This window comes from Phycodurus eques, chromosome 15 (genome assembly GCF_024500275.1).
Source record: "Phycodurus eques isolate BA_2022a chromosome 15, UOR_Pequ_1.1, whole genome shotgun sequence".
NCBI classification, from domain to species: domain Eukaryota; kingdom Metazoa; phylum Chordata; class Actinopteri; order Syngnathiformes; family Syngnathidae; genus Phycodurus; species Phycodurus eques.
In genome coordinates this window covers 15,609,146-15,633,040 of record NC_084539.1, presented here as the reverse complement: position 1 = coordinate 15,633,040, position 23,895 = coordinate 15,609,146, and the positions used below count along the sequence as shown (strand labels likewise).

General features: G+C 41.5%; 1 protein-coding gene across 1 annotated transcript; it reads right to left on the bottom strand.

The window, feature by feature from the left end:
* Nucleotides 1-1,204: 1,204 nt before the first annotated feature.
* nefma (neurofilament medium chain a) lies at nucleotides 1,205-6,607 on the bottom strand. Its single transcript, XM_061699453.1, has 3 exons — nucleotides 5,432-6,607; nucleotides 4,702-4,826; nucleotides 1,205-3,238 (listed from the first exon to the last, which is right to left on the bottom strand). Exons 1-3 carry the CDS (start codon nucleotides 6,605-6,607, stop codon nucleotides 1,441-1,443), a joined length of 3,099 nt encoding a protein of 1,032 aa, XP_061555437.1. The 3' UTR covers nucleotides 1,205-1,440.
* Nucleotides 6,608-23,895: the final 17,288 nt, after the last annotated feature.

Genomic DNA, 23,895 nt, shown 5'->3' with positions numbered 1-23,895 from the left:
ATTTCAAGTGCCTCTGTGATGCACATTTCAGATGCTCTACTAGGGTTTTCCTGACTTTTTTTTTTTTTTTTTTAACTTTGTAGTATAAGATTGGTTTTGTGCTAACCCTGAATGGTATTTGGTACTAATTTTGAACACAGCCACATCCCAGTTATAAGAGGGTGTGCACACTTGTGTATCCACATGATCTTTTTTTTTTTTTCACTTGTGTATCCACATGATCTTTTTTTTTTTTTTTCCATTTTTCCTTCATCTCTTGAATATAAATACAAATCAATTTAGCTGTACAGGTTTTAGGTCACAATGGTGGATTTTGTTTAAATGATTTATCATGGTCTCACTTTTTTTTATAACACAAGAAACTTACATTTGAACAAGGGTGTGTAGACTTTTTATATCCACTGTATGTGAACGGAAGTAATGATGAACTTCCACTGCGTAGCTTCTTGAGTTCATTTGTCACAAATGGCAAGATAAAACATTGCATTAGGTTGCTTTTTACGCATCAATATAAATTGTTCAGTGATTTCAATATTTAAAATCATTATTTGTTTTTGTTGTATAATGTTTGTAACATGCTGCCATAATAGTATGAAAAAGACAGGAGAATGTGGCGATTAACTTCATGATGACGTTTATTGAGCAAATGCTGCTGGGAAATCATTGGTGATGAATAAGGTCATGGGACTGCAAACAGTAGCACCTCATATTTCTGTATTTCAATTCAAGTCAGGTTCCTATGCATATACAAGAATGTAAGTCCCTAAGCACGAATACAGTATTTCTTTGTATTTGCACTCGGGTCAACATAACGGACACGGATCCAAAAGCATGTTTAAGGCTAAGACTTTCTCAGGGTTCATTGGGAACTGCATATGGTCGATATGGTTGTGTGATCGTCCTGTTGTCATTCACTGCGGCAGGTGTGTAGTTTCTTTTTGGCTGAGTTGCTATGTTCACGTTAGGTATAAGGCTACTTCAGCAATGCATTTTTGTGTGTGCAGAGGACCCCGGCCCCCCAATTCGCCACCCGCCATCCATCCACATCACCCTTTCCTCATTTACATAAGCTAAAAAGTCATTTCCCATATAGTGAATCTGATAATATACACTATCTTCGCTCTTTAGCATACATACATAGGAGAGGAAAGTGCCCTCCCCTCCAGCCCCTGAGCTATAGCATGCAAAGCCCCGCCCACCCCATAAACCACAAACCCATCAGTTGAATTGCAGCAAGAACGGAAGAAGATAAAATGTTTCAATGGTTCGCCCCTCACTGCGTCTGCGAACATGCATTTCTAACATTTGTAGCATTTGGCTTCGCTCTAAGATTTGTATGTTGTATTATGTCACTCTAGCTTTATGGTGTTCTCTTATGTTAGTTCTGCTTGATTGCTTGTCGTCACGCTGGCTCGCCCCGTCCGATTTGAGCCCATTTCCTCAGTCACCCTCCGTCACCTGCTTGATGGAATGGCTAGATTGCTTCTCCGTCTTGATGGTGGAGACCATCTTCTCCTGCAGCACCTCCTCCACTTCCTTCACCGTCTCAGTAACCGTGACCGATTTGGTGACCTGCTGCAAGCCGTCCTCCCCCGTGGTGATGGTCTCCACCGTTTTGGTGATCACCACCTTCTGGCTGCCGTCGTCCTTGACGGGACTCTCGTCCACGCCATTGATGATCACGTCATTTCCGTCGCCCTTTTTCTTCTCCTCTTCCTTCGGGCTCGTCTTGTCCACGTCACCATTCATGGCGGCGTCCTTCATCTTTTTGTCTTCTGTAGAGTCACTCTTTTTGTCTTCGGCAGGCTTGGATGTGTCAGATTTTTTCGTGTCTGTTTTAGGAGATTCAGCCTTTGGTGAGTCTGGCTTTGCGGAATCCTGTTTGGGGGACTCAGCTTTTGGGGAGCTAGCCTTCGGTGAGTCTTCTTTGGGGGATCCAGGCTTGGGAGATTCTGATTTAGGGGACTCTGCTTTGGGGGAGCCAGCCTTGGGTGAGTCTTCCTTGGGGGATCCGAGCTTGGGAGATTCTGATTTAGGGGACTCTGCTTTGGGGGAGCCAGCCTTGGGTGAGTCTTCTTTGGGGGATGCAGGCTGAGGAGCTTCCGATTTAGGAGACTCTGCTTTTGGAGGGGTAGTTTTTGCTGAGTCTTCTTTGGGGGGTGTTGGCTTGGGAGATTCTGATTTGGGGGAACCTGGCTTTGGTGATTCAGACTTAGGAGAGAGAGGTTTGGGGGATTCTATCTTGGGTGAACCAGCTTTTGGGGATTCTGACTTCGGGGAACTTGGCTTTGGGGAAACAGCTTTTGGCGATTCCATCTTGGGGGAGCCAGCCTTTGGGGAGTCAGACTTTGGGGAACCAGCTTTTGGGGATTGAGACTTTGGAGAAGCAGTTTTGGGGGATTCAGACTTTGGGGAAGCAGCTTTTGGGGATTTAGACTTTGGGGAACCAGCTTTTGGGGATTCAGGTTTGAGGGAATCCGGTTTTGTCAGTGCTGTTGTGACACTTTCTTCTTTTTTGGCTTCAGGTTTTGCAGCTTCTGTTTTCTGAACGTCTACATTGGCTACAATTGTTTCTGTTACAATGTCGTCAACCTTTACCTTCTCATCTTTTTTGTCTTTGTCGACATCCACCTTTTCTTCCTCATCATCTCCATCTTTGGATGCTTTGTCTTCATCCTCTTTGGTAGCTTCCTCTTCTTCCTCTCCAGCTTTCACTTTCTCAGGAGTGGCTTTAGAATCCTGAGATTTGGAGCACAGGACCGTTTCCTCTACTGCCTCCTCATCGTCACCTGCCTCCTCCTCTCCTTTCTTCCCCTCATCCCCATCTTCTTCATTTTCCTCCTTGTCACCTTCCTCCCCCTCTTTCTCATCACCACCCTCTTCATCATCATCCCCCTCTTCCTCCTTGGCCGGTGCTTTCGGACTAACTTTAGCATCGGTTTCAGCTATGACTTCCTCTTCCTCCACCTCAGCATTCTCATCACCTTCCTCTTCGTCTTCCTCCTCGCCTCCACTGCCTTCGAGTGTGGCCGAGAGCTCCTGGGCAATCTGATCCAAGGCGTCCTCCATATCGGCCTTGTCATCCTCCACCCTGGTCTCCTCAATGATCTCCTCAACAAATTTATGTTGCACCTTCATCCTGGGAGGTTCTGTTTTGGATATTGATATTCTGGAGGACGAAACAGCTGGACGGTGGGAGAATGTGCTGAAGTGGGTCTCCTCACCCTCCAGGAGTTTCCTGATGGGATAATGAATAAGCCCATTACAAGGATGGCCATTTGTCTAAATGTGTTTGACTGATGATATGGATGATTAATAATCAATTGACCAATTCTGTTATTATTTATATTTCTTATTCAATTTATATTCATTACATAATCTTTAGACTAATTGAGACTGAAACAACAGTGCTTCTGTTGACTGCAGCAAAGTAGGGAAATTCATTTTCAATTGACTAAGCACAATCGACAGGATCTACTGGTAGATTATACGACGAAAAATAGAAACAGTCTTGTCTGCCATTGTTTTCCATGCAAAATAAATTTTCACACATTGTTGACAAATATGTTAACATATGTATTACCGGGCACTATGTACTGTATATTAAAACAAAATCCAGTTACACACAAAAGCTTCACTCTTTGAAATCCTTGTAAATTCACAATTCTAACACCAATAATCTAATTACATTTGTATAAAATTTTTATTATTAAATATATTAGTGTTACTTTTTCCCCTTAATCAACTTTTGCAATAATTGTTTATCATCATAATGATATTCTGGGATATCTCTTTTTTCCACCTACATTACAAAACACATTCTTGTAAGTTGAGCGTTCCAACTCCAGTTCCATGTTGTATAATGGGGACAGGGGACCTCTTAGTATACACTACCTGATCATGTCAATGTGAATGAGATGTCTGACTTGCAAGTGACACATGGTACACACCACAAAAAACAAGTACACTTCAAAAATGTGTTAACACATTACTATTTAGCTTCTCTACATATTATTTCACCAATTTTGATTAATCATTGGAGTTTCCAAGGCTTCCCTATGCTTGCCTGAGTTCTCCAGCTTCCTCCCGCATCTCCAAAAAACATGAGTGTGAGGTTAATTATAGACACAATTGTCCATAAATGTCAATGTGAGTTGAATGGTTCTTTGTCTATCTGTGCACTGTGATTGACTGGTGACGAGTATGTACCGTTCCTCTCGTCCGAAATCATATGGGATAAGTGCCAATTTACCAGCAAGCCTAATGAGGACGAGCACTAGGGAATATGTATGTATGAATGCATCATTATTTGTTAGTAGACATTTGTTGAAGCCATCTTATAATTTAAAAAAATAAAGGCCTCTCCTCTTATGAAGGCCTTGCTGTGAGTAGATCCCTGATATTCTCTGCAGTTGAGTAAATAAATCCTCATTTTATGAGGAAATATAGATCTTTTGTTTGCGAATGGGATTTTATTTTATTTTATCCCTCCTTTCATTTTCTCTAGCGCTTGTCTTCGTTCGGGTCTCGGGGTGAGCTTGAACCATATCCTCCACAGTGAATTGGTCGGCAAGCAAAGAGCAATTTTGAAATGACAATTTATGCAAACACAAAAGTGTTGCATTGATATTTAATGTTGGGTATGATTTCCAAACTGGCTTTTCTCACTTAAATTGTTGCAGCCCGTTGTGCTTGTTTTACCTGTATGCAGCAATCTCTATGTCCAGCGCCATCTTGACATTGAGCAGGTCCTGGTACTCGCGTAAATGGCGCGCCATCTCCCATTTGGTGCTCTTGAGCTCATTGTCCAGCTGGTGGATCGTCTCCTGGAAAATAAACACATGACATTTGATTTAGGGGAGGATTATAAGCCTCTGTCTCAAGATCACTGAGAGAATCTTTTACTGAAAATCAGCAATTTGACTCTATTTTAAACCTGCTGTCAACACTTTAATATATTCTGGCGCAGATATTTAAATACTCTCAAGGACTCCTCATTTCCATGCACCCCGCCCTGGGGGAGCGGTGGTGTGACGCAAGGACTTGCCGCCATGATTCTTACTCAGCAAAAATGTGCAGAGAGAGAGAGAGAGAGAGAGAGAGAGAGAGAGAGCGAGAGATGGTGAGCGATTGATTCTGCTGCAGTCCTTCCCTTTAACTCTTTCATGGGACTAAATGGAGAAAGTCACTGCTGCTGACTAGTAAAGAAAATATTTCATAATATGAAACCTTCCCAATGAATAGTTTTAAATTGTCATTTTCTCATGACACGAACTGAATACAATTTTACACAGGGAATTTATTTGCCAATCACTCTAAACTGTTTTCATGTTGAATACTGCATTAATGCGATGTGTGAATCCATATCCATGCATAAAGTTGCACGTGACAGCGTTGTTACATTGGAAGTGCACGTTGCGGTGGTTATTACCTGCAGGCTGGCCAGGTCGCTGTTGTGGCGGTCCTCGATGTCGCCCAGCTGCCTCTCCAAGGAGTCTCTGGTGCCGCGCACCGACTCCAGCTCCACCGTCTTGGATTGCAGCTGGCGCCGGTAGTCGCCGATCTCGTCGCGGGCGCTCTTAATGGCGTCCTTGTTCTGCTCGGACGCCTCGTTGAGTTTGGCGTAATGACACATGAACCAGCTCTCCACCTGCTGCAGGTTCTGGTCGGAGTGGCCCTCCAGCTCGCTGCGAATCTCGCGCAGAGCCTCGGTGATGTCGGTCCGCTGTGGGTCCCTCTTCTCCACGGTTACCTGAGACGCCTGGATGTGGCCCAGAAGCTCGTTCACCTCCTCTTCGTGGTTGTTGCGGATGAAGGCGATCTCGTCCTGCAGCGCCTGCACTTTCTTCTGCAGCTCGGACTTGAGCAGCTCCGAGTCGCCGGTGTCCTTTTTGAGGACGCGGATGATGGCCTCTGTGTCCTCCCGGATCCGGGCTTCGTCGTCCAGGCGCTCCCTCAGCCTCTGGATGTCGTCCTCCAGATGGTCGCTGTCGAGCTGGATCTGCGCCTTGTCGCGGTGGATCTGCTCCAGGGTGGTGCGCAGCTCCTGCAGCTCCTGGTCGAACAGGTCGCCCAGCTGCGAGCGGGACACCTGCTGGTGCCTCAGCGCCTGGATCTCGTCCTCGACCTGCTTGTTCTGCTGCTCCAGGTAGTGCACCTTGTCGATGTACACGGCGAAGCGGTCGTTGAGCCCTTGGAGTTGCTCCTTCTCGTTGGAGCGCCTGGAGGAGTCCGCGCTCAGGAGGGAACTTTGGCTCAGCTCGAAAGTGTCCGCGCGGGGCTTGTTCGAGCTCCTCTTGTACGACGCGCTCACGCTAGAACCGGGGCTGGCCCGAGACCACGTCTGGGAGCGGAATCCAATGGTGGAGGGGGTGCCTGCGGAGCGGCTGTAGCCGTAGCTGCTCGTCCTGCTGTCCATAACTCTCCTGAAGGGGCTCCCTATGGCGTCCATCCGGCCGAGTGTGCGGGAACTAATAAGAGAAGAGTGACTATGTGGGTGTGCGGGGGGTGGGACGTGTATGTATGCGTGTGCGTGCAGGTGTGAGGGGTGGATGGCTTTCACAGCGACTGCCACCTCCTCAGTGTGTACCTTATATATGGCCAGCATCGGCGTGCTCGCCAGGAAACTTGCTGCCACTCAAGCGGGCGAGGGAGGGCTCTGTTCACATCACACCCTCTGCCATTGGACAGTCTCGAACACGTGACTGTATACATTATAGTGTTGCATTGTCATGCGATTGTATTCTCGCATTCATTTGTATTTTTTACATCTAAACGCGCAATTGTGGAGTGGAGTTGCAAATTAATAATGGTCTCGTATTGAAATTGTTACTGTCCTTGTCCAATTCAGTACCTTGGACAGATCCCCATGCAATAGAACGATACTTTTTCTGCAGCTGAATAAACTAGAAAGAAAATCGAAAATAATTGTGATTACATTTTAAATGTATTACATTATTTATTGTACTCTGTTTTGTGTAAGTGTTGCTCGAGTGATTAATTTATTAGACAACCACCACATTTGTTCCAGCATGATGACATGTATTAATTTCAATTTCAGTGAGCTCTTGATGTTTTACCATTTTGAACTGAATAATTTAATTAATTAAAAAAAGAAATAAAATACCCTTTTATACACCAATTTGAGCCGTCTCACTATAGGCTTCGCTGAGAAGCCAGAAAATGTTCGAGCATTAAAAATTCAACCGCAAAAGCAAATTGTGTTGTGGAATGTGTGTTTAACTATTGACCTCTTAATAAATAATCATGTGCTTTACAATCAAAATTCTATATATATCTATATATATAGATATATTGTAAAAGATACATTTGAAAATTCATGTATAACAATAATAATGATATTTTATCATGAAAAACAATCTCAGTGAAAGAGCATCTACATATTTGTGTATTAACTATTACAGAAGCATAAAAAAAATCACTGGTAATTCTCAGGGTAGCTCCGGTATAAACCTCATTGAGTAGTGGTCTAACAAATGTCTTAAGCATACTGTGCTGTGTGTGCGTGGATGTATATATGCATATACTGTCTACATGTATGTGTATATATATATAGTAATATAATCCATAACATAATTTTTTACCCAGGTGGTTTTCCCACCAAAATAAAATAAACTACATCGATAACAAATGCCTTTTTTATTTTAAACTCCCTCTAATTTATTATCAAGACACTGCCTTACAATATACTGTATTTCCTTGGAAAAATTAAGTCTCTCGCTTTCATGCCCTCTTAAAGGAACCATCTTGCTTTGTCGTGGATTAATGCATGTACATTTAAAAACCATTTACCACTTGTCACATACAAAAGCATGTGGAACGGTGGTCTAACCACTCCTTCCAGCAAGAATTGCGGACTGGTTCGGGGTGTCTCCATTGATCACCTATCAATCTGAATGCTCCCCTCTCATTCCAAGTCAATGTGGTCGATTACATACATTACTCGTGCACGCACTGTAGTCTCGCCACGCTGCACTATTTGCATATCTGTTGTTGACCAATACTGGCCACTCACGTGTCTTAGTAGCATCTGTAACATTTGCACAATCGACTGAGTAGCATCTGCAACGTTTGTACAATCAACATTGTCCCAGACTACCGCACTACTAATCACTTTAAACTGCATACATTTCTTGACGTCTCGGCGCCCTTTGCACAATGGTCATTGCACCGGACTATTGTTCTTTTAGTCATTTCAAACTGCTCTAATTGCTAGAGGACTGCATCTTTTTGCACAATTGATAAAACATTTTTTTTTTTTTTACCGGCATCACCATATTACTAGCAACCTTTAATTGCTCAGTGACTTTTTTTTTTTCCTCCAAATTATTTTGTCTCAAAAGTATTCTCTGTCAATTGACTGTTGTCTTACTAGAATGGCTCCAAGTACCAGAGACAAATTCCTTGTGTGTTTTTGACAAACTTGGCAAATTAAGATTCTGATTCTGATTAACCACTGTTGGGGGGTGATGCACCAAAAACAGCTGCATCAGTGTTTTGAGATTTTCATTACTGTTATGCCAGCATTCCTCTCTTTACAGTGGAGGGGAAAATGAGCAAAATAAGTTGCAGCATGAGAGGAGTGTGTCTATTTTTAGCTCTATATCTACTTTAAATGAACACAATCCAGGAGCCACCCCCCCCCCCCCCCCCCCCCCACACGATGTTTCATTGTCCTTGAGCACTGCTCCACGAGTATGGAAGACTTTTAGATGTCATACATTAGGTCTTGCATGGGCCCTGAAAGGGGGACAGTAAGTGTGGTGTGATAAGCGGGACTGGGTGGGGTCCTGCAACAAGAGCCGGTGAGCCAGTCGGCGCGAGTTCAAGGCTGAAGCGCACTGCAGAAGTGTGCTGAAATGATACTGCAGCTGAATATGGGCACATGCACCCATCCAAATCATTCCATCGAATAGCCTGGCGAACACAAACACACACGTAGAGGTCCTCATGTCACAATCATGTCTAGGTGTTGCTATGCAGATGCCCGTTGTTGTTTGATGTTGTGTACAAAAGAAGGCAAGGACAGCTTGACCTCGTGTAGAGCTGAGGCATGGCTGGCAAGCACACATCCACAGTGTCGCCATGTTGAAAATGAGCTGACTAAGCAGAAACATTGACACCATCACTACCAATAGCACCCTAGTTGTTTGAACTGTTGACAGTTTATTCTTGCCTTGACAGCGGTCGAATAATACAAAGTTTATCCAGAATCACAACAAAAATGTTGCAACTGATTCTTTGGGATGAATCAACAACACAAAAAACGTGGTGTACCTGATTTAGAGGAGTTACTTTGCTCGACGAGGGTCATATTAGGAACTGCTTCTATGATGCAATACAGTTTTACACCACTGCACAACAGCAATAATAAACACTTAAATTCATACCATTCTCGCAGTGATCATCAAAACATAACTACCTGTGGTGAGGGGAAATTCTCTATTCATTCCTTTTGTTCAGTAGTCAGTCATTTAGCTAATCAGTAAATTGGCCACTTAGTTATTTGGCTATGTTGGTGTTTTGGTTCTTTCTTCCTTAGTTTGTTAGTTAGTATTTCTTTGTTAATTAGTTCATTAGTTGAGTAGGTAGCTGTCCACTTAGGTTCAGTTAGTTAGTCAGTTAGTCAGTACGAGTAGCAGGCTTAAGCAAAAACTACTGCCTTTTTTGTTGTTGTTGTTAGTTTTTGAGGAGATAGTTAATTAATTGGCAAGTTATTTTTCATTTGTTGTTGTTGTTTTGTGTTTGTTAGTTAGTAAAAGTAGCAAGCTTCCACAAAAGCTATCTCGCTACTTGTTAAGCTGGTTTCTTTGTTCCCTTATTTTGTTTGGTTGCTTAGCTTGTTTATGAATTAAGTCGTTACACTCGCAAGCTTGCGCAAAAACTACATAATCGCCATTTCTTTATTGGTTGGTTTGTTTCTTTGTGCCTCTTTAGTTGGTTATTTAGTTTTTTTGTTTTTGGATCAAAATGGAACCCCATCATCATAGCTTTGCACTCTACTGACTGCTATTGTAGTTATCTTTTAAAGGTAGATATTTGCATTGGAAGTCATTATGAGTGCTGCTGTTGCAGTGGCCCACCCTCATCCTGTGTCTCATCTGTCGTCACGGCGTCTGCCTTGCAGTACTGTAAGGCCTGTCGTCTTCTGTTCACAGCCATAACATTATTGGTGCTCCTACCTCGACAACAGATCGATCTTCAGCACGTGGGATCGTTTACCTTCAGGTAGCGCCGCTTGTTAGTGACGCGTCCTTCAGAAGACGGCAACACGTCTGATAGGGAAGTAGCACGTTTAAACCTGCCATTGCCAATCTATCATTAATTTTGTATATATATTTTTTTATCCAAGTAAAATGTTGGCGGCACCTTGGATGAGTGGGTAGCCTCAGTTCTGTGGTTCAGAGTTAAAATCTCGGCTCTGGCCTTCCTGTGTGAAGTTGCATGTTCTCCCTGTGCTTGCATGGGGTTTCTCGAGGTAGCATGAACCTCCGCATTTACAAATTTGCCTATTCAGGGATTTTGGGGGCAAACCTACCCTCTGTAATTCACAGAAAAAAAACACATTCACTGTTTTTGTTCTTTAGCATGATCGCGTCACATCTTTGGGACAAGGACATACTGTATGTTGTAGTGAGGGGAGGAGCTTCATTTAGTCAGGCCCTAACCTTGTCTAACAGAAAGAAAGGTACTTTTCCTCCGTCTTGTGACATCTATAGGCAATTAGAAACTTTTTGGGTTGGGCTTCAGTTGCTTCCGGATTTTCGCTATTCGTGTCAAAGCTTGGTCCTTATCCCCCGCAAATAGCAGGCATTCGTTGTACTCTACATGTTAAGTTCCAACTCTCGCCCAAAGTCAGCTGGGACAGGTTTCAGCTCACTCAGCCCCCTGAGGACAAGCGCTGTCGAAAATGCACAGATGGATAGGATTTAAAGGTCCCATATCTTGCCTATTTAGACCTCCATAGAGTGACTCTCTAACATGGACTTAGTAAAAGTGTCATTTAGTTTCATTTTTAAAAAAACACCTTGGTTTTGTCATTGCTCGGGCGCGTAGAGATGGGTGGGGATCTTCGACGTGACGTAGATAAACTTGAGAAATTCGAATGACCTGATTTGAGGCTTTTTGGCAGATAAACGTCTGGAACTCAGGATTGCGTCGAGAATTTAAATTCAAATTTCACGTTTACCGAGGCACCATATAGCCAATATTACATCCCAACTACTAGCAAAAAGTTGGTTTGGTAAAATATGGCACCTTTTAGTGAAAGACAAATAATGAGTGTGTTCATATGCTTGCTCATCAGAGCTTTAACAGTGTAGGATTTGTGTTATTGGACATTCAGCTAGCTTTCATGCTGTATTCTACAATTGACATTTTAACCCCAAAGGACAACAATATGGTGCCTGCATGTTGGATTTTAAAAAAAAAATCTACATAGGGATTTTGTTTTGGGGGAATGGAAAAACATAACTCTGTCAAGAATATATTTTTTTCCCTCCAAGGTTGAATGCCACAAAAGGGGTACAATTTGGAATTCAACTAAAAATGTTCTGTAAAAATATGCCTCAAAATAAAAATAAAAATTCTTCCGATCATTGTGTGTTGTGAGGTCTTCTAAGACCTAAAGGATTACCTCCACAAGCACCTTTTGATTTTACTGTGATGTAAGATGTTTAAAATGCTGACTCCCCACAGACATACTATATATATGGTATTGTACCTAAAACAACTTCCTTTAAACTCTGCCCTGTCCTGAACTCACATAATGTTGCCACATCATATCTCTAACAGAGTGAAAGATTCCACTTCCCCCTGTTGTTATTCTAGGACATCCACATTGATCCACACTCCACAGCGTCCTGGGATGGATGAAAATCAGAGAGGAGTAAAGGTTACAGGAAGATATGTAAAGGTAAGCATGGTGTGACAGGATGTGGATGGTGTGCGGTGATTTTAGTGGGTGGTTCTGCGGGACGAAGAGGCCGTGTACAGTGGCAGGGAACAAATGAGCAACAAGGGTGTGCGTGTTTGGGGTGTGCATAGGTGAGGAAAAAGGGAGGGGTTACACTGCAGTTTATCTGCAATGCATCACTAGCTTCCTCACTCAGCCTCGCTCTGTGCGTGTGTGTGTGTGGATTGAGAGGATGCGGATCTTTCTGACTCACTGACATTTTTTTTTTTTTTTTTTTTAACAACAAAAATACAACTCTTCATGTGGCGTGGGACCATATTTGGTCACTGGCTTCAAAATGGCAGCAGAACCATTTTATTTAACACAGCCAAACAAAGATAAAGCTAATACCATTAATTAAGCTTCCCACGAAGCTATGAGGCCAATCTGATAACCACCGTTCACCGTGCTGCATACAAATAATATATCATAAAAAAACACAAAACAAAATACAAAATTGAAATAACTTTAAATGATTTAACGCACCTCAACATTCCATTAAAATTTCCACGTTAACTTTAAATTGCTGCCACATACAGAATGGATTATTACAGCTTTGGAGCGGCATACGCATTGCAAATTTAATTCAAACGGATCAGATTTTACCAACAATTTTTGTTTTGACCCTCAGAAAAATAGAGATATTTGTTTAATTACACTAATTAATATGTATTTTTGTATTTTTCTATGAATTCTTTTTTTGTGATCATTGTGTGGATATTGAGCAAATAGGATTAGTCCTAATCCTTGGAAGACAACCTCATGATAATAAAAAAAAAAAAAAACTGTTTGCATTGATCACATTTTGTGGAACCATTTTTAAAGGTCTGTGTTTTATCTTGAAATATTGGTACAAAATTTGTACTCGGTAATAATAGTGGTAACACTTATTTAATGACTGCCCTTTAGAGGGTAACAATTATACAGTGGCTAAATGCTTAATCATTAGTCAAGTTCTATTGCAGCTTATGTATGTACAGTACATATTGTGGATACAAAAGTCTACACACCCCTGTTCGAATGCCAGGATTTTGTCATTAAATAAATAATAATAAAAGGATAAATAATTTCACAACATTTTCCACCATTCATATAGAATAAATAATAACCTGTACAACTCAATTCAATAATGTTTTTTTGTATATTTGAGAGGGGCAATTAAAAATAAACAGTTTATATGATGTCTGTATGCCAATTCATAACTGGGATGTGTCTGTGTTCAGAATTAAAAGTAAAAGTTCAATAAAGTTAAATTGAAGGAAGTTAGCAACACCTGCCACCATTTAAAGTGCCTCTCATTAACCCCAAATAAAGTTTAGCTGTTCAAGTAGGCTTTTCCTGTCTTTTTTAAAATTTGGTTTTATGCTAAGACGGGCTGCTATTTTAAACTGTTCATAATTCCTTCTACCTTGTCTAAGCCCCCAGTTTCAGATGGAATAAAAAGCCCCCAAAGAATGATGCTGCCACCACTATGATTCACTGTAAGTGTGTTGTTCTTGCAGCAGTGTTGTTTCGTCGAAACACCTTTTGGAATTATGGCCAAAATGTTATTGTGAAAATGCGTTATGGTCTGATGAAACCAAAGTTGAACCTGTCTGTGCCGCTGCACACGCATATACAGCCTGTGTATGTGAGTGCGTGGGTGTGTGCACATGCTGGGCCTACAAGGGTATCAAATCATGCACTTTTCTGCAGTAGTGTGTGTGGATGTCCGTGTTGTACGTAAATGTAGTCATGAATCCACAGTGACCCAGCGCACGCATGCACATACGCGCACGCACGCACACACACATGCACACACACGCGCGCACACACACGCGCGCACACACACACAAGAAGCATCTAGAAGAGACCATCAGTGTGCTGACATATGCTTGCCTCTCCATTGAAAGGTACCGTCACCACCCTTGCTCGCACTGAACATAAAGTTACTGATCAGCAGAAGGCGAGCAGATTAAAACATATCAGTTAATGTGATTACTCCATCAGTGTCACACTGTTTATTTACAAGGAAATAATGTTTCTTTACACTGTATTTTCATCAGAAAGAACAAACAACTTGAATACAAAAATGCAGTATTATAAAAGAGATTATGTAGCCATATATTGAACCATTTTTGTTAATTTAGATGGGTGTTTGGAATGCTCCAAATATGCTTCAGTGTAAGGCAGAAATGCCTTTTGATTCCTTATATTTGAGCATTGTATTGAACTACAAAAGTCTTACAACCTCTGAGGTTAAAGACAGTCTGTACCAGGACATGTTTATATCGTGTACATTGTGTGAATGTTATGTTTTCGTGTCTATCTGCCTACAGTATCTCCACAGGGAGGTAACAGTGGGGCTTATTTACATGACAACCACCCCGACACTGAGTTCCTCTGACCAGGACCTGGTAACTACTCGGCTGAGTGACGATGCAGAGCCACTTTCAAGCCTCAACTGCAACAACTTTCTGAAACACTATCATGTCAAAGCCAAAATGTAAGGAGAGCTGCATTGAGTTTCGTTGGATGCACAGATTAGCGTTACTCTGTCTTAACTTTGATGACGCTTGCATTTTGGATACGAGCCCCCTTACTTGATGTAACCTTTCTTCTCTAGTTCTCATTTTGCCAACCTTTGCTGAGGTTGTTCCTCTGTTTGAAAATGTTTTATGTGAGCTGTAAAAAAAAAACCCCACAAAAATCTAACTGGAGAGCAAAATACACACACTGACTTCGTTCTTTGTTGCGCCCTTAACTGAGGTCTTGAGTGATGCGCTGATGTCTGGCGTGTGATTTCACACATGATAGTATTTTGTGTGACTTTTCCCAAACTTGCATGTCAAATAATTATCTGAAAGATGAAAATGAAAAAATTCTGACTTCCCAAGTACTGTAATAAGCATTGAAAGGGTTAAATGCATCTGATTTGCGAGATACTTAAGTTAAAATGATCTTATTTTTTGTGCCAATCCACTTACAAAAATGTTATTAAATAGAATCCTGTCCTTAATCCATCAATATAGCCATCTCCTCTGCTGCAATGCATTTTCTAATGATATGCACTTTAATCACTTGGACGGTGTAATAACAAAACAAAAAGCTCAATTTCTAGTCTTTCAATATCCTGGAGTGTGGCCTCTTGTTGAAATCTGCAGTCCCTCATCACCCTCACCCTCCTTTTCTGCAACCGTCCTCTCTCCCTTTCCTCTTGTCCACACACACACACACACACACACACACACACACACACACACACACACAGAGCATCACCAAACGTCCTACTTTTAATAGTTGTAGGTTCTTTTTGTGAGTCAGCGGGTGTACTTCTGAATATGAATGAAAGAGGGCATAATTTGGAAGGTATATGGGAGCTACGACAAAGCCTTCAGGTACTCCCTAGCTGAGGATGTTTGGATTTGCACTGCAGACTTAAGTGTCCAATCACACAATTGTATTTCTATCCATTTTCTATAGCATCGGTACTCATTAGAGTCGTGGGTGAGCTGTAGCCTATCCTAGCTGACTTGTCGCCAGCCAATCGCAGGGCACATTTCGACAAACAACCAGTCACACTCACGTTCACATCAAAGGGCCATTTAGACAGTCTTCTGTTAAACATGTACATGAGAGAAAGTAGAAGTGCCAGGTGAAAACCCACATAAGCACAGGGAGAACATGCAAACTCCACACAGGAAGGTGTGAGCTAATATTCAAATCATGTACTGCATTTACTGTCCATTTGCATGTATCTTCAAGTACTTTGTGTAGAAATCTTACAGGACACTGACTTCGATGACACCAGAGTCTCAATGACACCCCGAGTCCGAACTGAAAATTATATTTTTGGTTGCATTTTGCAGTTTTTTTTTTTTTTTTTCCCCCATCTTTACACCACCATGACTCATATCAAACTGTGCCACGAGGTTGACAAATTGCGTCATCTTATAGTTTAAGATGAGCCTTATTTAAAAATGATTATTATTATTTATTTTTTTCCCCCCAGTCTAGACCAGTTCTAATCTCTGTTGCAACACCACTATAAAAATATGTTCTAATTTCTCCAGGTTGTCTGGTTCCCAAAAACATGCTTATAGGTTAATTAAGGTCTCTAAATCTGAACGTGAGTGTGAACAGTTGTTTATATGTTCCTTTTGAGTGACTGCAGACGACCAGTCCAGGGTGTGCCCTGCCTCTTGCCAAAAGTCCTACCCAGGCATGTCTAAGGCATAAGGCAGGCTCTCAGATGAATTAAAGTGTGGAGTCTGCCACTCAAATTCCCTTTGCATTATTAAACCTCATCCTATATGTTAAGTCGAGACGGCGTCCTCTCTGCCAATTCTCATCCCGGTGGCCTCTGGGCTCCCTCCACAGTCTTGTGTGCAACCATTAGTATGTTCTGCGAAGCTTTAAGTCCTCTGTCTAGTCTGCCTGCCTTTAAGTTCTTTCTGTTTTTCTAACTTTCTTTTTAATCAGCCTTTTGTTTGGAACTCTGATTCACTTCATTATGTCTTTTGTATTACTAGTATGTATTATTTTGGGGGGAAAATATAAGTATACTTTTAATGTTTTATTATTACTGTGGATTAATGATGAGTACGTCTGCCTCACAGTTGAGCGTTTTGATTTGAATCTCCGCTTGTAGGTTATCCCCAGTTTGCCGGGTGCTCCAGGTTCCTCTGACATTCCATTTAGTACTTTAGACTATCCATAGATGTGAATGTGAGTGTGAATGGCTGTTTGTCTATATTTAACCTGCGATTGGCTGGTGACCAGTCCACAATGTATCTCTCATCTCGCCCAAAGTCAGCTGTGATAGGGTCCAGCTAACCCACAACGCTATAAAAAATGGACAGATGGATCTTCTTTTTTATCTTTTTCTTCTTATTATGATTATTGTTGTTATTATAATTTCTACAAATATAGACCTCGCTCTAATAAGCATCTTACCCCTAATAGACGCTTGATCATCTTTGCAGTTGAGTAAATGAACACCATTTCCAAAAAGCATCCTTTGCTTCCTTGAAATTAACTATAATAAGGGGATATATTCTCAAGTTGCATATGAATCCTAAAACAAATCTTGGACGTGATTATCATGTGCATGTGTACCTAATGTTTTGGCCAGTAAGCAGAGATGTCCTAGAGGTTTGATTGCATCGCAGTCTGTCTCTGGGGCAGATCAGTGAGCTGCTGATGAATGCGAAAGGAAGATGGAGTCGTGCTGCAGAGGCTGAGCTGCAGAATCCTGATACAGCTCAATGACGGTGTGTGTGAGTGAGCTGTCCATTCAACTTTCATTACGTAAATGTGTCTGCTGCAGCTGCAGAAATAAGAAAGAGCTGTATGGCAGAACAGACACAGAGCTGATGCTAAACCACACAATCTACACTATTCACCTTTTCTTCTATCATCGCCATGGTTTATTTTGGAAGTCATGCTCCATCAAATGCTATGCTCAAGACATACACTACACAATATATTGTCCATTCTGGACACATCTTCAGTCTTCTGGCTGAGGAAAGGATGTTTTCATCCAATAGTGTTCACAGTATACATGGCGCCATTTGTTACACCCTGGATGCGGTGAAGTCGCCTTTTTACCCATTGCAGAAAAACAGCCACAAAACAGTTTTTCCACCTCTGTGCTTGACTGTGGGGTGGCGTTCTTTGGGTCATACTCAAAACAATTTCATCCTCCATAAACAGTGGGTCGAGGTAATGCAGAATATCTCAGCTTTGGTTTCATCTGACCTCAGCACTTTCTCCAAGCCTCCTTCCTCTGAGTCATTTAGATGTTCCCAGGCAAACTTAAGGTGGGCCTTTCTTGAGCAGGGGCAAATTTCATTTTCATTACGGCGACATGTGTTATCAATTGTTTTTTGGGTGACTGAGGTCCCAATTACCTTCAGTTCATTAACTAGTTCCTGCCGTGCACTTTAAGGCTGCTCGTTTTTTTTCATGATCGGTCAATGTTCATTTTGTGTTTTCCATTTTGCAATAATGGCGCCAATTGTCACCTTCTCTCAAAAGCTTTTACTGATGGTTTAGTAACCCTTCCAACTTCGTTCAGATATATATTCTTGTCCATGTCATCTTTAGATAGCTCTTTAGTGTTGTCCATAGTTTTGTACAGATAGGAACGTAAGAAATTGATTGGTTAAACACATGGCAAATTGAGATTAGGTGTGTTGGCAATTGGTTGATGGGTACCACTCAATATATGGGAGCCAGAACACTGGCTGAGTTTTGGGGATCAAATTTCACTCAATTAAATGCACAAAATTATTATTACTTTGATATGCATATGTTTTTATATGCATGTTTTGAATGCATTTTTGACTGATAATCTGTTTATTATTAAGCAACCATAAAAAAATGTTGACTTAATTTATTTGTGAGTCAAATAATAATTATACTTTAGAATGTGGTGGTTATTGAGAGAATGTTGTTGTGTGGTGTGCACTACTGTGGTGTCCTTATCGATCTCTCACTTTGACGGAAAGTGATTGTTGAGAGTGGCCTGGGGTAAATTTATTTACAGGGAGTAATTGGTTCACTAACAGCGCACAGTGTTTGTTCCATGGAGTCAATCCTGCTAATGAGCACATATTATTCTGAGACAGCAGCCTTCAAAGTCCAGGTGTTACTGGGGAGCCACGATAATGGATTTTTAGGAAAACAATTAGGGTTTGGAAGAGGAACCTAATTTAATTTAATCTAGCAACTTTTGACTTGACTACACAGCAGCAAGATCAGTCCATACAATTATGTATATTGCATGTATGCTTTCAGTTTTACATATTTTAGACCGTTCTTTGAAAACCTGAGTAGAGCGCAGACCTCCACACTACAGCCGTTGCTTGAAAATGGCAGATCTTGGCATAGCCTAGCTTCCGAGTCACAGTCAGAGAAATTGAGTTTTACTTGGTTTGTTTAATTTTTTAATTGGTGGGTGAGCAGGCACTCCAGAGACCTGACTATTTGTATATAAAAGTCAATTTTACATAATATGTTTCCTGTAAAAGTGACAAAAGAAAACATGGAGCATGATGTCTGTTTAGCCCACTTTTAGGTTCGGGGGAATTATTCCGTCATGACCCAATAGGGAAATTTCCTCTGACAAAAGTGAAAAAAATTGAGACGTTCTATATTTATGTTTTTTTTTTTTTTTTTATCTGTATGATAGTTACCAAGCTATTTCCTGGTTCAAGAGAATGACATAATGTGAATAAATAATACAGCCAAGACAAGGGGATTGGTTCCATTGGGAGTCAATTGGCAAAAAAAGAAAATTATATATTTTTTGTAATCCTACTAACTACCTCACACACAAACCAAAAAATGCTGATCTTAACGATGCCACCTCTATAGCTGAGGTAATTCAATTCAAAGCTGTTCTCCTGGGCATCGTTTTTCTGCAAAGAAGCAAATGTTGCTGCTTGAAATGGTTGCTCAGAGCATCCAAACAATCAGCTTGCTTAGCAAATGTGCTTTCAGACAATGTCTTGTCATTCTTTTTTTTTTATGGTACCTGCAGCCCTGTCCAGCATTCCCCTGAGGACTCCCCCCCTTGCTACTGCACCTGACGCTACATTATGCATGGCAATAGTTTCTGCTGGTTGCTGCACTCGGGTAAGACAAATGGAAGAAAGCGAAAACAACTGGGGCTTTTCCTCGGGAGTATGACTCATAGGAATATTATATGAGCTTGGTGACTCAGCGTTTGCTCTATTCATGAAAATCCTTTGTACTGTACCTCTCTGTAAATAGAGTGCACACCGCACAAAGTCCCCTAGTGTGCATTTCAATAGCTAGTTTGATGATAATTTATACTGCTCTGTTCTCTTTTGGTAACTGTGTTTGGCCTCCAGGGTGGAAACGTCTTTGGGCACCAGCTTCCCAACTTTCGCACAAACTTTAATTTTGATGCAAGATATTTCACCTGAATCAACCTGCAGAAATGCTGTTTCATACTGTTAAATATAGTTTGCTGTTAATACAGACACATTGTGTGAGATCCTACATCGAATCAATGCAAGGAATGGCATTCTTAATATTGCTTTCCACTTCCTTTTTTAGTCATTTAAGCAGGCTACGCATATACTGATAATTAGGCCTGATGCTGCATTGTTCCACCCACCGCCCCTTGTGATCAAAGTCAGCAAAGGCTCTATTATCGCATCTCTAAAAGATTATCCTGAGCAATTATTCTGTGGTGTGGGTTGATTTTGTTTCCTGCCCATTTTGCTCAGACAAGGGTCAAGGCCAACAGTTGTATATTTTAAACCTGTTCATTATTTAGAATTCCAAATCCTTATGTGTGTGGTCAAAGCCGAGTTGGTAGGTGCGAACGTGAGTGTGAATGGTGAATGTGAATGGTTGTTTGTCTACATGCGCCCTGCGATTGGGTGTTGACCAGTCCAGGCTGTACCCCACCTCTTGCCCTAAGTCAGCTGGGATAGACTCAAGCTCAGCCGCACCCCTAATGATGATAAGCGCTTTGAAAAATGGTTAGATTGATTATGAGCAGTGGTGCGTTCAATGTTTTTATTTTTTATGACTGTTTCATCGAGAATCTGATCAAATGCTCACACAGGCCATCTGTATATATGGAGCTGTTTGTTCCCCACCTCTTTTGTAAATGCTGTTGTAAGGCTAGTCAGATTGCTATATCACAGCTGAGTAAGCTGTCTCTTTGATTTAGTCATTGCACTCACACACACACGAACGTGAGTGGCCAATGGCAATGCTTCATCTTGCATATTTCATGAGGTTGCGGAAAACTGCGGTACAGTAGTTAAGTGCAAGCGGGAAGTGCAACTGTTCCACTGTCGCATTGTGTTTATGAGAGGCCGTAACGAGACAGATGTTTGCAATTTCCTCACATGCAAAGTGAGTGAGACATCCCATAACTTAATCTGCAATTAATTATGGTGTTACTTACCTGCTATTTGATCCATGGTCTTTTATTCCTCCAGCTTGTGCATTGACTTTTTGTCACTAGTGCATTGACTTTTTGTCACTAGTGACTGATAGTGGGGCAGTCAAAGCATCTAATGCAAGTTACATGATATGTAGTCATAGAGCAACAATATAGTTTGTAAGTTATATACTGTAACTGCTGACTCATGGTATGCGAAACTTCAAGGGGTATGGATTGCTTCCTTCAAGGAAACCCTTAAGGAGAAATGCATTTTTCCACAATTTCAAATGGTCCCAGTAGTTTACTTCTTTTTACACTTCTGTAACAGGTAACAATGTTAGTGTTGTACAGTAGCCGCATCTGTGACATAATTCATCTGTCAAAAGGTGCGCTTCCAATCTGAAAAAAACAATAACCTTTTGTTATATTTGTTAAAACTGTCATCATGACCTGACAGTAGTACATGATAAATATGATCTGTGAAAAATCTGGTGTCTCTGGCCTGATCTTGTGCCTCGAATTTGATTTGCCACTGCACCTGAGGAAAAATGACAAATCAGAGACAGTAGGCATGACTTGTGAGCTGTCAGTCATTTGCTATGCACTCGTGGGCACACTCATTGCGGGCAAAAAAAAAAAAAAAGACTTCCAACCGCTAACATTTAGGGCCCTATTTTCGCAACTGGAGTGAATATGGTGCAGCGGCCGTCGCAATTGTGCACCAGGGGCGGGTTAGATCGGTGTTGGTAATTTCGTAGACCAGCGCAGACCGCCTGATCCGAGAGTGGGTGGGCTGTGCCGCTGTGAGTGTATCTACAATCAACTTCCAATCAAAGTGGCTCCTCTCATTCCCTTTAAATGTGGCGCAGTGAAATTCTCGACGGAGACATCTCTGTGAGTGAGTAGAGCATCTTCACAGGCACTAGGTCTGTGTGCTAACAGACAATGTAAGCGGATACCCTCATTGAATACAGAGGGAGCTGGTGATAACCACTGGTAACTAAAATATGTCCGCGGAGCTCAGTATTGGTCTGTCTGCGCCCAGATCGAATTCACCATAATCACGTTGAACCAGAGGTCTAGTCTGCACCGGCAGTTAGACGTGGTCTGAGCAGGCGTGAGTTTAGACCAACTCCTGCCACCAAATTGTCACTCCGCCGTTCAGACCAGCAAAGACACACCCTCGGTGCACTGGAACGCTCAGCTTGGCGCAAACCTGTCTGCCAAATTGGAAAACATGCACAGCGAGCCTTGCGCTTGGTACAAAAATCAGAATCCGCTGGCATTAGCGCCCCACTGCAGATGTGCTGTCTACGAAAATAGAGCCCTTAATGTTATAGTAACACCCTATTACGAATACAGTGCTTTTCTGGGGTAACAACCTAACAGGTTAGCGCAAGTCAACTTCGGTGTGATTGAGAGAGAGAGAGAGAGAGAGAGAGAGAGAGAGAGAGAGAGAGACTGTTGTTAAATACTGAAGTAAGATGCAGGCAATTAAAAAGTACATTCCTCCATCCATTTTCTATTGATAGTTTTGAATCAGGTGATCGCTATTTGTTGGTCCACTATGTTGGAGGTCAAGTAGGGAGGATAAGTAAGGCTTAAAACTGAAAGACTAGTAGACCTACTGGTGTTCGTTGTCATTCATTCATTTTTCTGTATAACCGTAATCGGTTAATAAATGCTATGTTATAAACTTTCCAATCTCGGATGCGTCAAGATGAGGGCTATAAAGTCGAGAGAGGATACAGAAACTTTGGATGCAGTGGCAAAGACACGACACAAAGTGGGCGTCATAAACAACTATGACCCCTATACAATTCCAACATCTGGCACCGCCTAACTGTATGCAAAGACAAGTGGAAACAAAACTGAGATTGTTTCACTTAATAACCTGGAATCGTTGACAGCTTGGCTTACTTTAGTTAAAATAGAATTGACTTTGCTTAACATTAGCCTCAAGGCTAGATCGCGATTGCATCGTGGGAGTCAACTGCCATTCCTGTCATCAATGAATCCTACATTTCTGAGGTGTATGTCGGTTTAATACAATACCACGAGAATGTGTTTTGGCACTGCTAACAACTATTATATCTAAATTTGTTTGGTTTGCCAGGATAAAATACAAAATATATAGTAGTATCCAATCCATACAAACTGTTGGGTATTGTTCTAACTCCTACATCGCTATGTTCTCTGCTCAAATACTTTTAGGCGTGCAGACCTGTCAGCTCAGCCATGGATCAGAGTTTTTAATCTTGTTAAAAGCATAGACGACAACAAAGGACAGGCAGGCAGCCAGCCATAAATGATTTAATAAAAAATAAATAGGTTGCTGCACTTAATTGCGATGTTCCTATAGGCTCGTTTGCAGCAACATGACCATGACGTCCTCCACTGAGGGGGGCCGAGGTGGTCCGCTTCATGCTTTATATTGGGGTTTTCACTTTATTGCTAGGCGCAGCCAGTTGTCGAGCTATAACACGTACTGTTACTTTAGTACATCGGGGAAATGAGTAAACTTGCTTTCCTCCAAACATATTGAAAGAGTTCACATAATTAATATAATGAAATTAGTAGAAAACTGACATGTTTAGGTTTTTAAGCAATAAAAAGGTCTGTCCTCATTGTTTTCATGAAACAACATGTTTGTAGAGAGTGCATTATTGCCTCAGCGCTGGAGTGCGTCCTGTACTCAGTCCAGTTCAAATGTACCGCTAATGTGTAAGTTTGTGCCAAATTCTAATGTAGTCATGTTGAACGCAGTTGACCAAGTTCTAGACTGGAATTTCTTTCAAAGCCCTTTGGTCGTCCTCCCTTTCCTTAGGTGGCAAAAATGATCACTCACTGCACTTAAAAAAAACAAAAAAAGACTGGTAAAAATAGAAATACTGATTCAACACCTGCACTCATGTAAAAGTAACAAAGTGCAGACTTTAAAATGTACTTGAGTACAGAAGTGAGAATCAATTCTTACTGTCAATTATATAAAATACCAGTTTTGTTAACT

Coding starts and splice junctions, on each gene's coding strand:
- nefma (XM_061699453.1), bottom strand. CDS start 6,607: ATGCTGGCCATATATAAGGTACACACTGAGGAGGTGGCAGTCGCTGTG. Junction 4,827..5,431: donor GCGACCTGGCCAGCCTGCAG/GTAATAACCACC, acceptor TTTATTTTCCAG/GAGACGATCCACCAGCTGGA. Junction 3,239..4,701: donor ATAGAGATTGCTGCATACAG/GTAAAACAAGCA, acceptor TTATCCCATCAG/GAAACTCCTGGAGGGTGAGG.